This window comes from Scyliorhinus canicula, chromosome 4, assembly GCF_902713615.1.
Source record: "Scyliorhinus canicula chromosome 4, sScyCan1.1, whole genome shotgun sequence".
Lineage (NCBI taxonomy): Eukaryota > Metazoa > Chordata > Chondrichthyes > Carcharhiniformes > Scyliorhinidae > Scyliorhinus > Scyliorhinus canicula.
The window spans coordinates 140,791,301-140,815,238 of record NC_052149.1 but is presented as its reverse complement, the minus strand read 5'-3'; the positions used below and the strand labels follow the sequence as shown (position 1 = coordinate 140,815,238).

General features: G+C 44.4%; 1 protein-coding gene across 1 annotated transcript in view; it reads right to left on the bottom strand.

Annotated features, from left to right (window-relative positions):
- Positions 1 to 23,938, bottom strand: part of rnf145a (ring finger protein 145a) — a 162,679-nt gene that overhangs the window by 55,911 nt on the left and 82,830 nt on the right. The window contains exon 3 of the mRNA XM_038795281.1: positions 20,791 to 20,882. Coding sequence (XP_038651209.1) covers positions 20,791 to 20,882 — 92 coding nt within the window. The remainder of the gene's footprint in view (positions 1 to 20,790; positions 20,883 to 23,938) is intronic.

Sequence of the window (23,938 nt, the reverse complement as noted above, 5' to 3'; positions counted from 1 at the left end):
GATGTTTCCGTACAGGAGATCTTCTCAATTCTAACCCACTGCACTCTCAGTTCCCTGGCCCATCCCCGTACCCTTTCTGCTCCCACATTTCTTCACTTTTGTAGGACATTCTTCTTAATCCTAGGGCTCTTCCCTACCCAAACAAACGCCATGATGTGTTTGTCCACTGTGCTGAAAAAAGCCTTGGGGATGTAGATCCGGAGGGATCTGAATAGGAAGAGAAACCTCAACAGCACGGTTACCTTGATCGTCTGCACTCTCCCTGCCAGGGAGAGTGGGAGTGAGTCCCAACTCTGCAGGTTCTTTTTAACTTCCTCCACCAGACTCATCAGGTTCCGTTTGTGGATCAGTGTCCAATCGTGGGCTATTTGGATCCCCAGTATTGGAATTTGGTCTGGGCCAGTTTGAACGACAGCCTCCCCAGCTCTGCTCCTCCCCTCTGCGGATTCACAGGGAAGATTTTGCTCTTACTCAGGTTAAGTTTGTAACCTGAGGCTCCAAACTCCTTAGGAGTTTCATTAACCCTTCCACACTGTCCACGGGGTTTGAGATGTAGAGGAGCAGATCATCCATAGAGAGTAAAAATCAATGCTCTCTATGCCCCCTTTGGATACCTCTCCACCCCTTCGCTGGATTGCCAGAGCAAACAGTAGCAGGAACAACGGGCATCGCTGCTTTGAGAGTGTGCCATGGGAGGGTTGTACAGTAGTTTCACCCACAAAGTGAATCCTGACCCAAGCCTAAACTGTTCCTGTACCTCCATGAGGTTCTTCCAGTCGACCCTATCGCAGGCCTTCTCTGCGTCCAGGAAGATGGTCACCTCCAGTGTTCTCTGGATAGAATCATGATCACGTTCAGCAGACGCATGATGCTTGCTGTTAGTTCTCAGCCCTTGACAAAGCCTGTCTGGTCTTCCCAGACTACCTCCGGCAGCTCTCCAGCCACCGCATCAGTTTCAAGGAGTTAGATGGGTCTGTAAGACCCACACTCCGTCAGGTCTTTGTCGGTTTTGGAAATCAGTAATCGAGGACTTAGCCAGTGTTTGTGGCAGGGTTCTTTTTGACAGCGAATACCTCCCGCAGGTCTGAGGTTAGTGCTGGTGCAAATTGTTTGTAGAAGTCTGCTGGGAGTCCATCCGATCCCTTCCCCGCCTGCACGGAGTTAATACTCTCCATTACTTCCCTGGCTCTAATGGTGCCTCCAGGCCCTGTCTCCTACCATCCCCCACGACCGGCATGTTCAGCCCATCAAGGAACTGCTCCATCTTCGAGCCCCAATCGGATGGTTCGGAGGTGTACAGCTCTCGGTAGAAGGTTGCTACGGCCTCGGTAGTCTGCTCTGGTGCTGCAACTAGTCTGCCACTTCTATCATTTACCTGAACTATTTCCTGAACGCAATTGCCCTGTACGCAATAATTTCCCCCTGATCACCACCTTCAGTGCCTCTCAGAATGTGGAGGGTGAGACCTCCCCACTCCAGTTGCAGGTACATACCCAACAATGGCTCGTGATATCCACTCACAGAATGTCTTATCGGCGAGGAGGGCCGTGTACAGCCTCCATGGGAGACGTTGAGCTTGGCCTGTCTCCAATCTCACATCCACGTAATGTGGCGCGTAGTCGGAGTTTACGATTGCAGAAACACCGATTTCCCCCCATGAATAAGTCAATACTAGTGTAGAACCTGTGGACCTGGGAGAAGAAGAACTCCTTCTCCCTTGGGTGAGTGACCCTCCATGGGTCCATTGCCCCCTCTGCTCCATGTATGTGTTCAGCTCCCTCGCCATGCTTGGCTGCTTCCCTTACAAGGACCGGCACTTTTATTTTGAGTCCCATGCTTTGGGGCTAGATCTTCTGTCCATGGGTCCTGTACACAGTTGAAGTCTCCTCCCATAATGAGTCGGTGGGAGTTTATGTCAGGGATTTCTGCCATGGTTTTCTTTATGAATTCCGTGTCCTCCCAGTTGGGAGCATACACATTTACAAAGATCACTGGTGCCCATAACATATCGTCCCCCTAGGTCCATAACCATCTTTGTCACCATGAATGCCGTCCTCGTATTGAGCAGTATGGCCACCCCCCTCGCCCTCGTCCTGTAACATGACTGGTTAGCCTCGCACGCACCTTTCTATCACGATTCTGCCCCAGAGGTTCTGGCAGTGCGACCGGTTCTCCTGATCCTCTACCTTCCCCTCAAGTGTTTCTTGGGTGGCCACCAACCTTGCCACCTCCTTCTCCAATGAGGCGATTCAGTTGGTTTGGTCGGTCGCAGTTTTTTCTCGCCCCCTTATCGTCGCTTCCTGCACCTCCAACCGTTGCCCCGTCTTTTTCCAACGCCTCCTTGAAGGGATGTGGGCATCCTCGACCGCCGCCGCCACCATCATCTTGAAGCTTTAGGAGCTCCTATTGGTGGGTAGTTGGACATGTGCATCGCCAACCCGGACGGATTGGTTGCGACCTGCTCCTTCGCTCAGTGTTCTCATCGTGTCGTTCTTCCTCTCAAGACTCTTGCTAACTCTAGCAAAGAGAAATTCTGGAAAATCTCAGCAGGTGCTATCTCAGCAGCACTTACTAACTCCACCATCTCTATGGCTTTTTGAGTTGTTCGTGGGCATCTCTGTCCAAAGATGTGCAGGTTTGGTGGATTGGGCATGCTAAATTGCCCTGAGTGTCCAAAAAGGTTAGGAAGGGTTGTTGGATTAGAGGGATAGGGTGCAAGTGAGGGCTTAAGTGGGTTGGTGCAGATTCGATGGGCCGAATGGCCTACTTCTGCACTGTATGTTCTGTGTTCTATATCTGTGGTGATCTTGCGGGGGGGTGGGGGTTAGGTTTGCAGACTTAGCGGTCTACATAAAAGTGTCAAATTCCAAACTTTCATGAGGAGAGCCACCCACCGGAAATCATCATTTATAATAATAAGCACTTATTGTCACAAGTAGGCTTCAATAAAGTTACTATGAAAAGCCCTTCAACGCCATATTCTGGCGTCTGTTAGGGGAGGCTGGTACGGGAATTGAACCTGCGCTGCTGGTTATGTTCTGCATTACAAGCCAGCGATTTAACCCACTGTGCTAAACCAACCAATTAACTACTCTGCAGAAAACCCTCTTAATATGAACAAAATGCATTAGCCCAAACCTCCTGGCTCCCAAAAAGCCTAGCTGTCTTGCAAAACCAGGATGAACAAAAAACGCTACTGCAGCAGTCATATGCACACTAAACCAGGCTTTTAACCCTTACTGCACCAAATACATACAAACAATATATATGAAATCCCTACATTCACCACAGGCAGGTAGTAAGATGTTCATACAAAAGCAAAGTGAAGAAATGATCTGGAGACTAGGACAGGAGGGACCTAGCTTGGATATTTATTCCCTGATAATTGGTCAATTAAATGGGTCAAACTAATGATTGATGAGGTATCCACCAGATCAAGTGTCAGATCAAGCCCAAGATGAGGTGCATGCCTTTTCTTGTCAGCTTCGATCTTGTACATCTCTCTTGTGGAGACCATGAATTGGATTCAATTTAAATTTCAATTTTTAGAGCAAGCAATGAGATGGATTAAGGGCTTGCCCTGCTCACTCTGTGCATTGGTTTTGTAACTTTAAGAATGAACTAAAACATTTAAAAATAAAGTAGATAAATAGGTGGTCAAGAGGAAATACAGGCATGCACTCTTAAAGGTTGATCCATGCAAGCTTCAACTTAACTCCATCAACTCGGAAGGCAAAGAAATGATCACCATAGACTACAAAGATCAAACTGATCTGCCTCGTCATTCATCCATCTGATCCAAGACCAGTAAATCTTCTCACCTGTATTGCATGTCTACCGTGTCTATTTTGATATTTGTTCCTCAATAAATATGGTTTAAGTTGCTAATGATTTCTCAACTTTTTTGGGTCATCTGTGATCCTCAAATAAATCTTATAGGAGGGAAGAAAAGCAACCTCATATAAAGGGGAGAACGAGACTTATCTGCGAGGGAAAAAACCACCTTGCACTTGAAATGATAATAACAGATTTTCCAAACCATCTTACACTTTTATTCAAGTAGAATGAATCCAAGCAACCAACATGTCTTCAGATTTTATACAGAACTCCAGAGTTCCTTTCTTCAGTTTACACTCAGGGTTCTCATTGCTGACCACAGGTTTTTGACAATCAGACCACTGTGTGGTTTGGACAGCGCACGTGTTCTTCTGCCCTTCAAACAATGGCTTCCAAACAGCCTGTTTCCTGAGAGATGTTTTCAGTGGATCAGTTCATTGGTGTTCATAATGGGACAATAAAATGCCAAGTTAAGCAGCATTTGGATCAGCTCAAGTAATGCTCTGGTAGATGCAGAGGAACAGCTGAAAAGGGACAGTTATAGGCAACTTCAAGTAATGCTCCTAAGCAACTAATAGCAGGCATCATGGATGGATTAAAGTTCTATCTACCCTCCCCAATTGCAAATTCTAAATTTCAATTGCAACACTTGCATTACTCATACTTGATAACTTTGATACTAGGTAACTTTAACGTGAACTGCATGCTTTTTCAGTAGTTTTATTTGCTGGGAATAGCAATGATGTTCAAATATCCTACATAATAATCATCTTTATTATTGTCACAAGTAGGCTTACATTAACACTGCAAAAAAGTTACTGTGAAAGTATGATGCCTGTTTCTAAATTAGCAGAGAAGAAAAGTGCAGTCATTTTGAATCAAGCTTCATGGGCAGTTTAAATTGAAAGGTGTGCCAGCAGAAGGAGTTTTATATGAAACACATGGTCCCTTGAGACCAATGTAGACATATGACCTCCATTGGCACTTCTTCCCTATTTATATTTGTTGGAGTCCCTTCAGTGATTTCCAGTACTCATAAATATTTGGGTCTCTGGAGGTCAGTAACTTGACATGCAAGTACCACTAACAGTGTGAGAACCAACTGTTGGCCAACAACATGAGAACTACACATCTGTCATTGACATCACTCCTTTAATAGGTCACCTGAAATCATGACCATCCACTCTGATACTGCTTAAAGTTTACAGACCCCACAGTACAAACTGAACAAATTCCAAATCCACTCAACAATAGGGGCTGGTTTAGCTCACTGGGCTAAATCTCTGGCTTTTAAAGCAGACCAAGCAGGCCAGCAGCACGGTTCAATTCCCGTACCAGCCTCCACGGACAGGCGCCGGAATGTGGCGACTAGGGGCTTTTCACAGTAACTTCATTGAAGCCTACTCGTGACAATAAGCGATTTTCATTTCATTTTTTCATTTCAATATAAATGCAGTGAAATCAGAATAGGGATTATTTATAAGAGCATAAGTATCAGAGATGCGGAGAGACAGCTGAATAAAGGACAGTTAGATGCAACTGAAAGTAATGCTTCTAAACAACTAATAGTATGCACTGAGCACTCTGCTGACCAGACAGAGGATTAGAAATAAGAAATTATTTTAAATTTAAAAAAAAAGAGTATCGAATTCTTTTTTTTCCCAATTAAGGGGCAATTTAGCGTAGCCAATCCACCTACCCTGCCCATTCTTTTTAGGTTGTGGGCGCGAGACCCACGCAGACACGGGGGGAATGTGCAAACTCCACACGGACAGTGACCCGGGGCCGGGATCAAACTCGGATCCTCGGCGCCGTGATGCAGCAGTGCTAACCACTGTACCACCCTGACCAGACACAGAATGGATTAAAGTTCTATCTCCCCTGCCTCGTTCCAAATTCCATTTGCAACACTTACATTACTCGTATCACTGACCTCCTTGACATTGATGTCTCAAAGCTATCTTGGATCATCAAGGGAAGCTGGTGCCCTTCTCATTATGCTCAGGTTATGCTTCAGACTTGCTCATATTTTTCCAGATAGAAGTTTAAGCAAAACCGTAATACACTTGCAATTTACCCCTTTTATTTTGTGTTGTTGTTGTTTTAAAATAGATGACACTGCTGCCTCACAGTACCAAAGACTCGGGTAGATCCTGGCCCCGGGTCACTGACTGCCTGGAATTTGCACTTTCTCCCCGTGTCTGCATAGGTCTCACCCCCACAACACAAAAAGGTGTGCAGCATAGGGGAATTGGCCCCTTAACTATGAAAAAAATTGGGTACCCCAAATTTATTTTAAAAATGTTTTAGAATAGACTTACACACACTTACATTTCCTACACAATTTGCTTTTTCACCTATGTTCCTCTGATGTGAAATATGGAGGCCAGAGTTTTGCATATACTGTATGTGTGCAGAGATAAAGATAACTGAATGGTGATCCAGGACAAGATAGAACCTAGGAAATAGATATTGAAAGTGGGAGATGCTCTTCTACAGTTAGGTCTAATGCAGAGTAGGGAGGAATCGCTATATTTAACCTGAAAGCACTTAAATCCAACCTTGTGTGCCCGAAACAAAATGTTGGTCACAGTCAAACAAAAGGAAACAACATTTTTGTTAAATTGAATTGGTTAATAATTTGCATTTTAACATACATTTAAAATGTCCTATTAATTACAGCCTATGAAACTAATCAGTGATGTAGCCACCTGGGGTGGCCACTTCCCGATTCCAAAATGGATGCCCGCAAAGAATACAGGGCGAATTGGCCAGCCACAGGAAAACAAGCAGGTGCAAGGTTTCCTGTGTATTAAAACTTGCAGAACCCAGACAGAACCGAAACCAATAGCCATCTACATACTAATGAGCAATCCCCAGGAACAATTTGAAACATTGAAGCGACCGGGACCAAGACAGACTTCCCGGCGCCAGCGGGAGCTAGGACAAAGGCAGGCCAACAGACACATAGGGCCCGCCCAACGATCAGGGAACAGCTCCAGTATTGGAGAAATCGATAGAAACGATTGGGACATGGTCCAATTAATTGGGACCAAGTTTGGGGTCTGCCCACAAGGGCGCGAGACCCCTGGGGACTATAAAGTAGAGTCCCCAAGTTCAGTTCGCTCTCTTGGCAGTTCTCGAAGAATTCTTGACCGTGACTCTCAGCAAGGAGATCTGCCTAGCAGCTTCACCAACCAAGTAAGTCTCCAGTCAACGCACGCTACGAGATAGATGCTCCTAGCTACTATTCCATACCAGCTTTGAAGCCAGCAGATTCAGACCCGGACAAAGGCCATTGTTCCTCTGACCTGGTGGGCCATTTGAAAGCGAAGTATAGGCCTTTAGTTATAGTGATAGTCTAGTAAGTAGAGTTTTATGCATGAGTAGTGATTGACTGTGTGTATAATAAATGTGTTTTGGTTTGAAACTTACTAACTGGTGTATTGAGTTATTGATCAGCACTTGGCTTTGAACCTCGTGGTGGTATCAGAAAGATACCTGGTGACTCTAGAGCAAAGGTTATTAAAACAGAGCAATTAAGTAAAAGCACACTTAGCAACAGTGAAGACTGCAAAAATGTCATTCCTTAATAGAAAAGGGATGAAATGGGACTTGAGCCTCCAGGGCAATGAAAGTTGTCAATAAAAGTTTGGGAAACTACACTCCTAACTAAGACATCTCAGAGACAAAAGGATAGATTTAATTTGGCGAGAGGGCAAAAAAGATATTTTTACCATTTAATAATCAATATGTTTGTGTAACAGCTTCCCCGATTGCAGATGACGACAAAAAATGGATCGTCACAAATTGTAAGGGAGGACAAATGTCACTGAAGTGACTGTTTATCAATAGTATTAGTCCCCTAGAGGAGATCGAACATTTTATTTATTTTTCCTCTTAGTTGTGCTAATTGCCCAATATTTAATATTTCCTCCAGTCTGTTCCCTATTCCAAACCCCACCTCCAACATACCCTCTTGGCTTCCCTTGTAGTCTTTTGGTCAAAAAGACAGAATGGCCCAGAATATTCTCTGCAGCTGCCATTACAGCTGCACAGCCACCAGACAAAACACCCTTCTGTAAAGATTGATGTTGCATGCCCAGCCAAACAGTAGTTGAAGCATATTACTTCATCAAGTAGTCTATCAACTAACTTTTGCTATGACTTCAATTTTTGGGTGAACGGCATATTAAGAGAAAGATGCCTCTGAAAACTTTCTGACAAATTCCAGGTACTGTCGAGCATAGTTTAAAAGTTAGTTTTGTGACTGTAGGTTGAATCTACTGCTAAATCTTCCTCTGAATTCAGAAAATCTGGTACCATTTTATGATGTTGTTTTATCAGTCTCTTACCAGTGGATGGGGCTAGATAAAAACAAAAGAGCTGCAAAAGCACAGGGTATTTAAAAATAAAGTTTAAGCATAAGTGAAAAGCAGCCAAAAGACTCAAACTGCAAGAGGATGAATCAGCAAATTCAATAAAGGAACAGTAAAAAGAGAAAGGAAAGGAACAAAGCAAAAGGGAAAACAATGAAAGTAATGGCAAATAAAACAATTTGAAGAAAATGAAAATCTCCATTGTTAAAGGAAAGACAGCAAACCATTTAAACTTCAATTGAGCGTTTTCATGAGAGCTCTCAGAATCTCTGAATCTTCCACAAAACGTCTGGCATGTAAAAATGTCATTAACTAGCAGGATAATAGGGTCAGCACGACGGCGCAGTGGTTAGCACTGCTGCCTCATGGCGCTGAGGACCCGGGTTCGATCTCAGCTCTGGGTCACTGTCCATGCGGAGTTTGCACATTCTCCCAGTGTCTGTGTGGGTCTCATCCCCACAACCCAAAGATGTGTAGGGTAGGTGGATTAACCCCTTAATTGGAAAAAAATTGGGTACTTTAAATTTTAAAAAACTAGCAGGATAATTGAGCACAATGACATGAAATAAATAACAGAAATGATACAAAGGCACAGGTGATCCCTCACTAGAGAGCTTAATATTTAAGAGATTCTTTGCCTGCTTTCCTGCCATGCTACAGATTTCTTCAGTATTCCCAATTTTACTTCACTATTGTTAATTTATTTTCTTCAGCTCTGATTGAAGTCTCCATTTAGCAAGGTCTGCCAAACCTCCAGCTGAAAGGAAATTTGTCAAAGATGACATTATAAATTATCAAAGGTGAGAATTTATATTGTATTGTTTTTTACACGTACCCAAAAAAATGTCTTGTGCTAATAGTATGAAGGCCCATTGCTTATGAAGGGACTGGGCCATGAGTAAAGGGTATGAACAGGAGTGGTGACATAAACCCCATGATAATAGATGAATTTTGTTTTGGGTGCACAAACCTCAATGCAGCCTTTAGGTTGAAAGTATAAAAAACAGCATGTGACCACAAAATATCAGCCCCAAACCAAGCATTTGTCATTCATTAAAGAAATATTTATTTCCAAAATGCAAAGTGTTCTCAACAATGTAAATAAAGCTGCAACACAATTAATTCACATCTTTTTGCTGTGTTAGGGATAGTTGCTTGTCACATGCAATAGTTGCTGTTATTGGTTACCTGGGGAAGAATTGGGATTTTCAACCACTGCTTAAACATTTTGAAAATCCTCACTGAATTGCCTTATTTGTATAGTTGTCCAATGTATCTGAATATCTGAATTCACGTCATCTCAGAAATAGTATTCAAAAGTCAATCAAGAGATTCAGTCGCAAATGAATGAACACAAAATGGGGCAGGAGTATAAATTAAGTCCTGAGTGGAAGGTCTTCAGAATTGCCTTCCTATCCAGAGGTAATTTAAGGATCTCATCTTGACGCTACAAGCATTCAACCAGCAGCAGGCAAGGGCCACAGCATGTGGGGAATTGGCAGGCAGACCCCGATGAGCATGCCTAAGGCCTGGTGGGTGGGATCCCTTCTTCTCAGACATCTTGTGTGAAAAAGAGGTACTGGCTAGCAGAATGGGAGGGAAACCACCACAACCTCTTGACAACACCCCTCCAAAGGGCTCCCTGAATGTATCTGCCAATTCTGCCCCACTCACCATGGTCCAGGAACTTTAGTGGCATCACACTGTCACAACCAAATTAAATGCTGCCCTGCTTTTCTGTTTTTGGCAGAGACAACGAGTGGGTCAGGAACCTGTTTGTCACCAATTCTTACAGCCAACTTATCACCAAAAACTAATCGGAAAGCATTATTAAATTGATCAAACACTAAACATAACATTTTCCCACTGACTATTTTTAATTAACAGCTGAAAATTAAAGTTATTCAATTAATGTAACAAGCTTTGAGCTACTGATTCCCTTTGCATCCACTTACAGTGCGAGTTGAAATCCCCAGAGTGGCTTGGACTCGGCAAAGTACTAAGAACTTGTTACTGTGAAACAAAATGATGCTACCTTAGTGCCCATTAATCCTGAATAATAAAGCACTGACTTGTCAACAAAGTACATCTCCAGTAATAAAACCATGCAATATTAATTACAACTCCACAAATCTTTCTGTTGGCAACAAGTTTTAATCAGCCCTCAAGAAGACTGGACAAATAACTAGGGGTCACTCACTTTAACAAGGCTGCTACCAAACAAAGCTGCGGCTTACCAAGATGATTTTTCGTTTTAATTAAGAGCTGAGTTGATGGGTGAAAGTAGTCCAGTAAACAGTGGAGATTGGAGACTTTCTAAAAGCTTTTGATCAAGTGTTTCACAATAGTTTACCCCAAGTATTAAAATTCTGTTAAATTGGTGGGAAAGTGTGAAGAGTCAATTAAGAATTGGTTGCACTCAGATAGGCAGAAATATTTTTTTAATGGCATTTATGAGTGGTGATCCATAGGTATTGTTGTTTGGGGCATTGCCTTTCACAATCTTTAAGACATGGATAATAGCAGACTCATTTGCATGTTAGCCAAGATAAAGATCTGCATGAGCATTAAAATTGTGGGCTAAAATAAAATAAAATACTCCAAGAGGAACATGATGCTCTTGAGCAATAGGTTCATATACAGCAAATGGCATTTAAAAGATACATGTAATGCCGCCATAGGCCAAATTATCGACTATGAGTTAAAATATTAAAATCTGTGGAAAAGTTTTGAAAAAGGTTGTTTTATGGTGCAAACTTCTCGAGGTTTCAACACCAGTGTAATGAATTAACAGTCAAAGCAAATACTGTTGAATTGCTGGGATAATTTAATTCTTAGTAAAATTGTTTAAGAGTTTGATTGGGCCTGCTCAGAATGCTGCATCCCGTTTTGATGCCCTCGTGCTGGATAATATTGAAGTGTTAGGAAAGATTTAGAGGGTATCGAGAACGAAACCCAAATTTAAAACACCTCAGTTACTCTGAACTTAAAAACTTGGCATATTTACTGTGGAGAAATGTGGACTCCAGAACCATCTGATTCAAGAGCTTAAAGTAATAAAGCGACTATACTACATTCACCACTGGATTATTTTAATTAAATAGGCTAGGAATAAGTTACGGATGTAAATTGCACAGGGTAGTAAAATGAGACTCGAATGTCAGGAGGTTCTTCCCTTCTCACAGGATAATAAACAATGGAACACATTATCAGCCCACGCCCGGAGTATAGATTCAATGCATACTTTTAAGAGAGCTGACAATTGCAGAACTGTTGCATGACTTCAAAACATCCAGACCAATTACTGCCTGTACTGGAAATCAGGGCATATGAAAGATAGGTGAACATAAAGCAATATAAATCGTGGACAAGATTTTCCCCATGGTAGTTTTAACCTTTAATTAAATTTGGGGAGTCGGAGGGGAATGTTCGATGTTTTGTCTTCTTAAATTGGCCGTTGATTCTTTTTTTTTGTTACTCCCAGGAGATGGCATGGCTGCTGTGGTAGGACGCGTTTTAAATCATGCTCAAGTCATCATGATTATGTGAGATAGTCTCAATGAACCAGCTGATTGTTTCTGTCTATCAGACTGGTAATATTTTCTTTATTTTCTATGAGAAGCTTTTCATCTCGGCTCCCTGCCACAAACGTCAGGAACTGGAAACTGTGTAAAGAATCATCAACCACTTTGCAGCTGCATCACCAGCTGCCTCCCCGGACAGTTGCTCCTATTTCTGACACCTTGGAACTTATAAATAAACAATTGTGGAAATTTGGCCTGATATGCCAAATGGATGCGCAACTCTCGTTAACTTTACCAGAAGCAATTGCTTCTTGGAACTGTGGTCAGCTTTCAGTTCATCATTCATTAATTTCCTCATTAGCAAAACGTATTTTTCATGCATCGCCTTTCTGAGCAGTACAAGATTATTTAGTTGACTTGTTACAGTACATTAGATGCAATCCAGTTGGGCCAAGTGGATTGTTCCATCTATCTTTTATGCATTCAGAAGTGCTGAGAAATGGCCCAAGGATTTCAATCCAGCCTGAAAGCAGGTTCTCCCAGTTTCTGTCCCTTTCATAGTTAACACAGAAACACAAAGATTTTGGGCAGCAGAGCTTTGTTCAGCACTTTTACATTTGTAGCAGCACAATGTGGAGTGCCAAGAATATTACAATGGGAACATTTGAGTTTGGGTGGTCGGCAGGGAAAGTTCGTTTTTTTCTGAAACTGTGTTCAAAGTAAACATATTGAATGGTAGATTATTGGAAGAAACAGGAGAACTGAGTGGCATTGTTGCTTAAGTACACATTCAAATCTTAAATTTGGGATTAAATACAACCCCTACTGGTAGCTCTCAAGTACCTTAAATTAAATAAATTAGCTCAGTCATAAGCACAAGATCACAGCACCATGTGACACAACTTAGAAAACATTTGGCTTGACACCCCATAACTCAAGTCAATTCATCCAATGAGTAGCTGAACCACAAATCAGAACTGTCTCATTTTGTTTATCCCCGAGCACCATATAGGATGCAGAAGGCTCGTCACTCAATCCTCGTTCATCCATCCAGAAGAAAACTAGTCTCACCATCGCGGTATATTTCAATTAATCCTGAATTTGTGCCTTCACTGCTGTATTTCAAAGTCGTTCCTGTGTGAAGAACTTTCTGACATCAATCTGAAACTTATTTTTTGACACAATAATCTGCTCTCTTGCCTGAATATCTCCAGCCATTCTTCATCAACGGTGGGCCATTCTTGTTTCCGTGTCTTTGTTGCTGCAGCACTTCTATGCACCCATTGCAATATGATGACGAGAACTTCTGTTTCAGCAGACCACTAAAATGCAACTTGTTGATGCCAACTACATGGTGGCTATCAAGCACTGCCCACAAAACTCCCACCTGAATATTTTTTTTTTTTTTGCAACTTCAACTATTTCAACAGCATTGATGGGATATTAATGACGCCTATTTTTTTTTCTTCCTGTCAGCCATACTTTGTATTTGCCGTTTATTAAATATCATCTTCTCCATTCTACCTACTTGCATTATTAATTAATTCATTTTGTAGATCAGTTGAACTGCCCCACCCTCCCACAAATTGAGATATCCATGAATTTAAGTGTTTTTTCTGAATCTGAAATAAATGTAAAGTAAAAGTCCTAGTGCTGACAGCTGGGTACTCCACTTGGTGCTTCTCGCCATCTTGGCATGACGTCTCTCAAATGTACCTACTGTGTCATGCTCATCAAATTCTCATCCATTTCCAGATTGCACCATAAATCGCTACCCACTTTGTCAAATGTTCTACCACTGGATAGTTAAATTGGTCGCTGTCAGTTGGTTATGGGACATAGGTTAGGTAACAGTTCCAGGTGAGGGAACAAAGAAAACAAAACCAATAGGATTCATGCTCTTGATTATGACATTGACTTTGTTTGTAAAATATATATGTCTAGATGACTGGTGGAGACTGAGGCAAGTTTAAATAGATTTCTGGCTCCAATTGGTGCCAGAAAAACAAAGCCACCACAGCAAGATCTGGGGTTAACATCCGTGGCATCCGCTACAAAGCAAAGATATTTGGAAATTGGACAAGGACAAGATTCAACTAAGTTCAGCTATGTTGGTTTCCATAAAAAAGGCTTAGAATCATACAGCAGGTAGTGAGTCCTTTCAGAAGAAAGCAGCCAGAATAGAGAAAATGCATTATGTTTGAGCATCAAAACATGACTCAGCAACATTTTCCAAATTGGGCAGCACGGTAGCATAGTGGTTAGCATCAATGCTTCACAGCTCCAGGGTCCCAGGGTCGGTTCCCGGCTGGGTCACTGTCTGTGCGGAGTCTGCATGTCCTCCCCGTGTGTGCGTGGGTTTCCTCCGGGTGCTCCGGTTTCCTCCCACAGTCCAAAGATGTGCGGGTTAGGTGGATTGGCCATGCTAAATTGCCCGTAGTGTCCTAAAAAGTAAGGTTAAGGGGGAAGTTGTTGGGTTGCGGGTATAGGGTGGATATGTGAGTTTGAGTAGGGTGATCATTGCTCGGCACAATATCGAGGGCCGAAGGGCCTGTTCTGTGCTGTACTGTTCGAAATCTAAATCTCTGCATTCCATGTATTTCAATTTATTTTAATGTAACATTTTCATTCTATTATTTGCAGCCAGTGAACTACCATAAAACGTAATCTAAGAATGTGCATAAAGTTGACACTGACCCATTCGGTGGATCATTGGGTTGGTAGTCTTTCAACTGTGACTGTCTCTCATTAAATGTTAACCGCACATCACACCTCCCTCTTAACCTTTCCTACTTTCTAGTTAATCTTTAGCAATTTTCTCTCACTTCTACATCACATCTCAGATGCGTTGATCTGAATTTAATTTCCTGCTTTTTCTCCTAAAGAGGGTTATTTATGAAGATGTTCATTGAAGAGAAAAAACTAGTTCTATTACAATTTTATCATACAATGTTATGTTTTGATGCAAGTATAATCTAATGTTCTGCAAGGACCCACTGAAGTGAATAAGAAAAAACTTGCCTATTTCTATCTGTTTCCAACTCAAGTTGAATCCTGGTCTCAACCAAGTCTATACATACTTGGCAACAGTGGACATTGGACAGCAAATATTGAAAAAATTTTCATTTCCTCAACCCAATGCTAACTGCAATTCTGCTGTCATGCCAACTCAGATCAAATTATCCAGCAAAGACAGGGAATTGAACTTAGGAACTTAAAACCATACAGCAAAGTGCTATCGTAGCTGATACTTAAGAGTTACTGGAGGAGAGACTTCCGGTTGCGGCAAAGCGGAGCTAAGCTGCACGTTCGGTAGCTCCCGCTATTTTTGGACTTTCGGGCTCTTTTAAGGGCCCGCAGCGGCGCTGATTCGACTTTTCCCCGGGTGGGAACACAGCCTTTGTGCTCAGCGGCCGGTGGATGGGTTGGACTCGCAGTGGAGCGGTTAAAAAGTCGACTTTGCAGCAGAAGGTGCGAGGCAGAAAAAACAAGATGGCGGCGGGCAGGGAATCGGCAGCGTGGCAGCAGTGGGCGCGGGAGCAGCTTCAGCGCTCCTTTAAGGAGCTGAAAGCTGAGATTCTGGAGCCGTTTAAGGCCTCGCTGGACAAGCTTTTGGCGACTCAGATGGCTCAGGCTGTAGAGATTCGTAAGCTGCAGCAAAAGGCCTCGGAGAACGAGGACGAGCTCTTGGGCCTGACAGTGAAGGTGGAGTCGCACGAGGCCCTTCATAAGAAATGGTTGGCGAGGATGGAGGAGATGGAGAACCGCTCCCGCCGGAAGAACCTGCGGATATTGGGCCTCCCGGAGGGGCTGGAAGGTTCGGATTTGGGGTCCTACGTGGTTGTGATGTTGAACTCGTTAATGGGCGCGGGGTCATTCCAAGGACCCTTGGAGCTGGAGGGGGCCCATCGAGTGCTGCTGCGGAAGCCCAGGCCGAACAAGCCGCCCAGGGCGGTGCTGGTCCGCTTTCATCGCTTGGTCGACCGCGAGTGCGTGTTGAGGTGGGCAAAGAAGGAAAGGAGCAGCAGGTGGGAGAATGCGAACATTAGGATTTACCAGGACTGGAGCGCGGAGGTGGCGAAGAAAAGGGCCAGCTTCAATCGAACGAAAGGAGTGCTTCACAGGAAGGGGGTGAAGTTTGGCCTGTTACAACCGGCTCGCCTCTGGGTCACTTACAAGGACCACCAGCTGTACTTTGACCCTCCGGAGGAGGCCTGGGCTTTTGTCCAGGCAGAGAAATTGGACTCTGACTGAGAACTGGGTGGCTGGGGGAAGATGTACATTGTTTGGAGGCTCTGTCCTCCTTGATATCCTTTTGCATATATTGGCTGTGTTGGATGTTGCCTTTTCGTTGTTCTGAGTGTTCTGATTTTTCGTCTTCTGGGGCTGTTATTTATCCACCGTGGTGCTTTTTAGTTTTCTTTCCACTGGTGGGGGGTTGGGGAGCAGTTTGAGGTCCCGTGGGGTCATGTGCCCATCTTTTTCCCGCGTGTGGGGTTGGGGGGCGGGGTTCTTCCCGCGCCGGAGTAGGGGGCGGGGCCGGCATTGGGAGGGGGGGGATTGGTGGTTGTGTTGCATTCGGGGCGGGCGGGGGGGGGGGGGGTCGGTGGTACGGCGTGAGTAGCCGGGGTCACCAGGAGTCGGATGACTTACGGAAGTACAACGTTTGGGGTGGCGCAGCTAGGGGGGGCCCTAGGTTGGGTGGGTGGGTGGGTGTGGGGGGGGGGGGGGGGGTTCGGGGGGAGGGCACCGGGTTGCTGCTGCAGGGGCCGTATGGAAACGGCTGGTCAGGGGGGGTTTGCCACCGTGGGGAACGGGCTTGGGGGTTTCCCTGGGCGCGGGGTGAGCTGAGGGAGAGCTATGGCTGATCGGCGCAGAGGGAGGGGGAAGACCCTCCAGATTCGGCTGGTCACATGGAACGTGAGGGGGCTGAATGGTCCGGTGAAGCGGTCCCAGGTCTTGGCACACTTGAGGGGGCTGGGGGCGGATGTGGCTATGCTCCAGGAGACACATCTCAAGGTTACGGATCAGGTGCGGCTAAGGAAAGGCTGGGTGGGACAGGTGTTTCACTCGGGGCTTGACGCGAAGAACCGAGGGGTGGCAATTTTAGTCGGTAAGAGCTTGTCGTTCGTCGCGTCCAATGTGGTGGCGGACAGTGCTGGTAGATATGTTATGGTGAGTGGTAGACTTCAGGGGGAGCGGGTGGTCCTGGTCAATGTGTACGCCCCCAACTGGGACGATGCGGGCTTCATGAGGAGACTGCTGGGTCTGATCCCGGACCTGGAGGCGGGGGGTTTGATCCTGGGTGGGGACATTAATACGGTGATGGATCCGGCTCTGGATCGCTCAAAGTCCGGAGGGGAAGACAGGTGCGTCAGGTGTTCGGGAGGTCCGGCGAACCACACCCATATGTTTTGGGCATGTCCGGCCTTGGAGGGGTTTTGGAAGGGGGTGGCGGGGACTTTGTCTGAAGTGGTCGGGTCTAGGGTAGGACCCAGCTGGGGGCTCGCGATCTTTGGGGTAGCTTCGGAGCCGGGAGTGCGGGAGGCGAGAGAGGCCGGCGTTCTGGCCTTTGCGTCTCTAGTAGCCGGGCGCAGGATTCTGTTACAGTGGAGGGATACGCGGCCCCCTAGTTTGGAGGCCTGGATCAACGACATGGCTGGGTTTATCAAGCTGGAGAAAGATCAGTTTGCCCCGAGGGGGTCGGTACAGGGATTCCTTCGGCGGTGGCAGCCCTTTCTCGATTTCCTGGCGAAGGGGTAGAGAGTGGTCAGTTTCAGCAGCAACAAGGTTGTGGGGAGGGGGGGGTACGGGGTGGGTGGGTTCGGGGCTGGTTAAGGGGGCTTGTATTTGCGACGGTGGGTCTGCTGGGGGGGGGGGGGGGGGAGTTCTTTTTCTGTTTTGGTGCAGAGCCACACTTTGTTTGTTTTAATTATGGGGAGAAAATTTGTTGTTGAAAAAATTTGAATAAAAATTATTTTTAAAAAAGAGTTACTGGAGGAACTGCGTATATAAAATAAATAATTGAATCACAGACCTCATCAGCAGCACCCCTATCAATTCAACAGAAGCTGGAATTTTCTTCTCCAGGGTACTCGTTTGTATTTGCAGAATGCACACATACTTCTCATCTTGTGAAGTTCAAAGGCTCTTGAACACTTACACTGAATCATCCATTTGAATGTTGCAGTGTAAAGTGGAAATGTTTCTACCAGATTGGGGGGAAAAGGTGCATAGATAATATAGCAAAGATGTAGATGAGTTAAGAAAAGGTCTGCACTCCAAGTACTTACCTTCATATGTCCTTATCTTTGAACAAAAAGCTTCCTTTTGTTATACAATGGATGAAGCTTAAGAGCACGAGTGCCAGAAGACTTCAGAAAAAGAAGTCTTGTGTGGTAGTACAGACTTGAAAAGTATTTTTTTGTCAAAGCTTTTTGTCTTGCACTCATCAGGACAATTAGCAAGTATATCAAGTCGGGGAAACAACAAATTTAGAACTAAGAGGGTGATGATTAGTTGGCAAGTCGAGTCTGATCAGGTGATGGAAACTGACTGCCAAGTGTGGTCTGAATTTTAAACCAGGCATTTTAAATCTGCTTGGTCAAGGCATTGCCCTGAGGAATGAACCAGTAAACGGTTGTCACTTATTTTGTTTAGCTGAAATAGACTCAATGTTTGCACATGTTCTTTCTGTCTGCAAAGAATAGGGCCCTGTGTATTAATATATGCAACTTTCAGCGCATGCAATAATAATCTTTATTAGTGTCATAGGTAGGGTTACATTAATACTACAATGAAGTTACTGTGAAAATCCTCTAGTCACCACACTCCGGCACCTGCTCAGGTACACTGAGGGAGTATTAGAATTCAGGATATCCAATTCACCTGACAAGCACGTCTTTCAGGACTTGTGGGAGGAAATCGGAACACCCGGCGGAAATCCACAGACACAGGGAGAACGTGCAGATTCCGCACAGACAGTGATCCAAGCCGGAATCGAACCTGGGACCCTGGCACTGTGAAGCAACAGTGCTAACCACTGTGCTATTGTGCTGCCCAAAAGTACACTGTGAGCCTAACTGACAATCTTGCATTGGTTGATAGCGTAATTCTTTGCACACTGAAGATCACGTTGGACACTTGGGTTTTGCGAGCAAACGTTGTTTGGTTACGGTTTGTACCTTACCTGGTGCTGACTGCGGAAGGGACATGCTGTTTGATACGATCCACCAGTCTTTGGGACATAGGGCCTACAAACCTAGTATCACACTGGTACTGGAATTCAAATACTTTATTACTAATGTGTGTAGGGCAGCACGGTGGCCAGTGGTTAGCACTACTGTCTCACGGCGCCAAGGATCCAGACTCCATCCCGGCCCTGGATCACTGTCCGTGTGGAATTTGCACATTCTCCCCGTGTCTGCATGGGTCTCACCCCCACAACACCAAAAGATGTGCAGGTAGGTGGATTGGCCACACCAAATTGTCCCTTAATTGGATAAAAATAATTGAGTACTCTTTAAAAAATTTTCACGTGGACAATGGAGGAAGGTGTTACAAGGGAGAATGGTTTAGTAAAACAAGCTGAGGATCTGCAGCGAGGGCAAGGATAATGTCTTTGATCGTTAACACAGTTAGCAACTCTGCGGTGACGGCCCAAGCAGTGACGTTGGAACTCTAGAAACTCAAATCAGACTCAAGGCAAGCATAGGGAAAACAGGCATGGATCCAGGATCAGATTAAGAGAGTCGTTGAGCACGATTTAACGGAAACATTTCTAAGTGACATTTTGGGCGCAATTGTCAGACGTTGGCGAGATCGGGGCCCGGATTCCGCGGCACTTAAAGGCGGAAATGAGCCCTCAAGCTTCTTGCCACTACTGGCTGTCTTGCCATCTGATTTGCCAGACTCGCACCTCAGCGTCTCGTCGCCAACAAGGGGGAGCTGCTTTTAAACGCTTTCTCACCACTCATTGCAGTCAACACACAAGCATGGCAGTGTGCAGATCTGCTCCTTGCTTTGGCAATGCCAACCCGGCCACGCTTCTCGACGTTGGAGATGCGAAATGGGACATCCTGTTCCCCGGAGGACCAGCAGCAGGGTCATCAATGTCACCTGGGAGGCAGCGGCAGAGGACAGGCTTCTGGGACACAATATATTGAGCACCACACAGTTGTTGATGCATATGCAGAGGGGCTGTTTAGCACACTGGGCTAAATCGCTGGCTTTGAAAGCAGACCAGCAGCACGGTTCGATTCCTGTAACAGCCTCCCCGAACAGGCGCCGTAATGTGGCGACTAGGGGCTTTTCACAGTAACTTCATTGAAGCCTACTGGTGACAATAAGCGATTTTCATTTCATCAGGTGGAGGCAGGAACATCCAAGGGAGTCAGCATTCAGAGGTATGGTAGATCCCAGGACTCTGATGAGTCCCAGTCAGATGCCGAGCCCCTTGGACCAAGAGATTTGTGATTTAATTCCTATATTTTATACTATTTTAAGTTTGATCATCACACTGAGTTCTTGTAGGAGTCTCTTCATAATTTATGAACTGATCTAAGCCAGGCCAGAAACTGAGGGACTACAACTGGCCTCTGCACCTCCACAGTATGGAAAAGGGAGGGGGAGAGAGAGAGAGAGGAAAAATGTGTCAAGATAAGATGCCATTTGAAAGAGGCATTTAGGTAATTCCGGCTGGAAAGCAAATGCAGGTGGATGACAGGTCAGTTTCACTCAACACCCATGCTCAACATCGACCAATAGCAACTGACCAAAAAAAAAGCATTATTCTACACTGTACTCAAGCATGAATCTGAGATGAAGCAAATGAACTAGTGATTTAGAAAAAGCTAAAAGTTGGAAACCATTTCCATGCCCTGGGAATAAGAATTTCCAAATAAATTTGCCTGTTAACTCAATTCCTTACACCAACTTGAAAGTGTATTTTTTGGTCAATGTATAGCACTAAATTTCACCAATCTCTGCGATCTACCTGAAATTTACCGGCAAGCATTAATCATTGGATGAATTTCAAAGGCACACCATACCTATCAAAGCAGTAGTGAAGCGGTTCAGGGACAAAGGTTCCTCATACACAGGTCCATCATGGCCGAATTCAATCTCACTCCTCACAAAGTCTCTGGAAAAGGTAAAAGAAATCAACAGGATATTGATATTTCGATAAAACTGCTCTTCATTTGCTAACTCTATATGTATGCAGTGAAAATAGAGCAATTAAAATTTAATACGTCGTGTATTTCTATCCCTTTTTACACATAGGAGGAAAATCTACATGCATTTCATTCCTTGGCACTTAAATGTTATATTTGAGGTTCAGCAGTGTGGCACAGTGGTTAGCACTGCTGCCTCACGGCACCGAGGTCCCAGGTTCAATCCTGGCCCCGAGTCACTGTCCATGTGGAGTTTGCACATTCGCCCCGTGATTACGTGGGTCTCACCCCCACAACCCAAAGATGTGCAGGGTAGGTGGATTGGCCATGCTAAATTGCCCTTTTATTGGAAGAAAATAATTGGGTACTCTAAATTTATAAAAACAAATATTAGATCTGAAGCCGAGAAGCTCTGAAGTTTAAGGAGAGGCTATGGGGATTACCCAATAGATGTCTTCTAGATTATGAAGAGGTTCGATAGGTGGATGTGTGGAAGATATTTTGCATTACAGGGTGGCCAAAACTAGGGTCCAGAAGAGTGAGACAGGCACAAATAAATCCAAATAAATGGAATTCAGGAAAAACATCTTTACCAAGTGGTTAGAATGTGAAACTTGTCAGGAGACAATAAATCTTAGTGAGGGGTATCACAGCTGGACAGAATCCTTTTCTCACTCAATACTGAAACACATTTACTTTGCAACATGTTATGCGTATATTGATAAGTAATGGTCAATTTGGCTGATTTTCCCCTTGAATCCAAAGTTAGTTTCAAGTTATGTATCCACTGCATTTTGGGGTGTTTTTCTTAAATAGCAATGCCAACCTCATTTTTTCAAAGTTCACTGGGATGAATGGTATTGTAACTGTAAGGGGGATAGTGACAGACTTCAAAAGAACATAGACAGATTGGTGGAACGGAAAGACATGTTGCAGGTGAAATTATTGCAAATAAGTGCCAAGTGGTAGGAAGAACAAGGAACTGAAACGTAAAATGAAAGGATACATTTCTAAAGGACATGAGGGAGAGAGAAGTACCTGTGGACATGTGTGTACAAGTTGTTGAAGGTGGCAGGACAGGCCGAGGAAGTTGTTAATAGTGCGGCTGGATCCTGGGGTTTACAAATAGGAGCATAGAGTATAAAAGCAAGGAGCTATGGTAAACCTTACATAAACCTGGTTACGGCTCAACTGGGCTATTGCGTCCAATTGTGAGCACAATAGGAAGGATGCGAAGGCATTGGAGAGGATACAGCACAGATTTATGAAAATGGTTCCAGGGATGATAAACTGCAGTTATGAGGTTAGATTGGGGAATCTGGAGCTATTTCCTTAGGGAAGAGATGATTGACAGGAGATTACATAGAAGTGTTTAAAACCATGAGGGGTTTCACAGAGAACATCTGTTCCCATCGGTAGAGGGGATGAGATTCAGAGGACATAGGTTTAATGTAATTGACAAAAGAAGTAACAAAGGCATGAGGAAAACCATTTTACTGATTGAGAGAGGATCTGGAATGCTCAACTGTGGCCGCCAAAAGGGAATTGTCCAATTATCTGAAGGGAAAAGGTTTTAGGGATACATGTGAAAGCTAGGGCAGTATGACTATCTGAGTCACTATTACAGAGAGCTGATATGGACACAATGGGCTGAATGGCCTCCTTCTGTGCTTTAATGATTCTATATGGGCCTCATTGGCAAAGCTAGCATTTACTGTCCATGCCTAATTGCTTCAGAAAGTGATGGTGAGCTGTTCTCTTGAATCACTGCAGCCTGTGTGACTGATGTTTCCCCGCAGTAGTATTAGACAAAGTTCCAAGATTATTGACAAACGGAGGCGTGGTTAGAACTGCTATCTCAAGGCGCCAAGGACCCATGTTCGTTCCTAGCCACGTTCATTGTCCATGTGGAATTTGCTCCTCGTGTCTGTGTGAGTCTCACCCCCACAACCCAAAGATGTGCAGGATAGGTGGATTGGCCACACTAAATAGCCTCTTAATTTGAAAAAAATTGGGTACTCTAAATTTGTTTTTTTTAAATTGACAAGCAGAGAGACATATTGCTGAAGCCTTTCGTCTGCACTCGAGGCGAGATCCCAAGAATTCCAAATCACAAATGGACCAACAATATATACTACATGACAAGAGCGAGCAGACTGGCTTGCAAGTGTTTTAAAAGCATGTCTCATTCTTCAGCAATACTCTAGCCATGTTTCTAGATATTGGCCTGGTAGCAGTGAAGAAATGATATAAAGTGCCCTTGTCCTCCTCAGTGATACATTTCATGGGTTTAAGGGGCTGCCAAAGAAAGCTTGGCAAGCTACTGCATGGCATCTTGCAAAAGATAAACTGCAGCCATAGTGCACCAGTGAAGGAAATGCATGTTTAAGATGCTGGGTGGGTAGGGTGGCACAGCAGTTAGCACTGCTGCCTCACGGCGCTGAGGACCCGGGTTCGATCTAAATTTGGCTAAATTGCCCCTTAATTGAAAAGGAAAGAATTGGGTACTCTAAATTTATTTTTAAAATATGCTGGGTGGGGTGCCAATCAAGTTGGCTGGATGGCCAGAAAACCTTAAGACATAGGAGTAGAACAAGTCTACTTCACCTCATTCATGACTGACCTGATGTGATGTGACCACAACACCACTTTCCCAAACTTTCCCCACAATCCAATCTTAGTGATTAAAAATCAGTCGATCTCACAACCGTGAACATATTTGATGAACAGCCTCCAGAGTCCACTTCGGTAAGGAATTCCACAGATACACCTCAGAAAACAAAATTCCTCATCTGTCTTAAATGGGTAACCACTTACTCTGTGATTATGCACTCTGGTTCTAGACTCTCCCAGAAGGGGAAACAACCTCTCAGCATCTACCCTGTCAAGTCCCCTGAAAATTCTATATGTCTCAATTTGGTTGACTATCAGTCTTGTAACCTCCCATGAGTACAGGCCCAACCTCCTCAAAAGAAAGTCCTTCCATTTCCCAGGATCAACCTAGTGGTGTGCGCGCGCGGTGTGT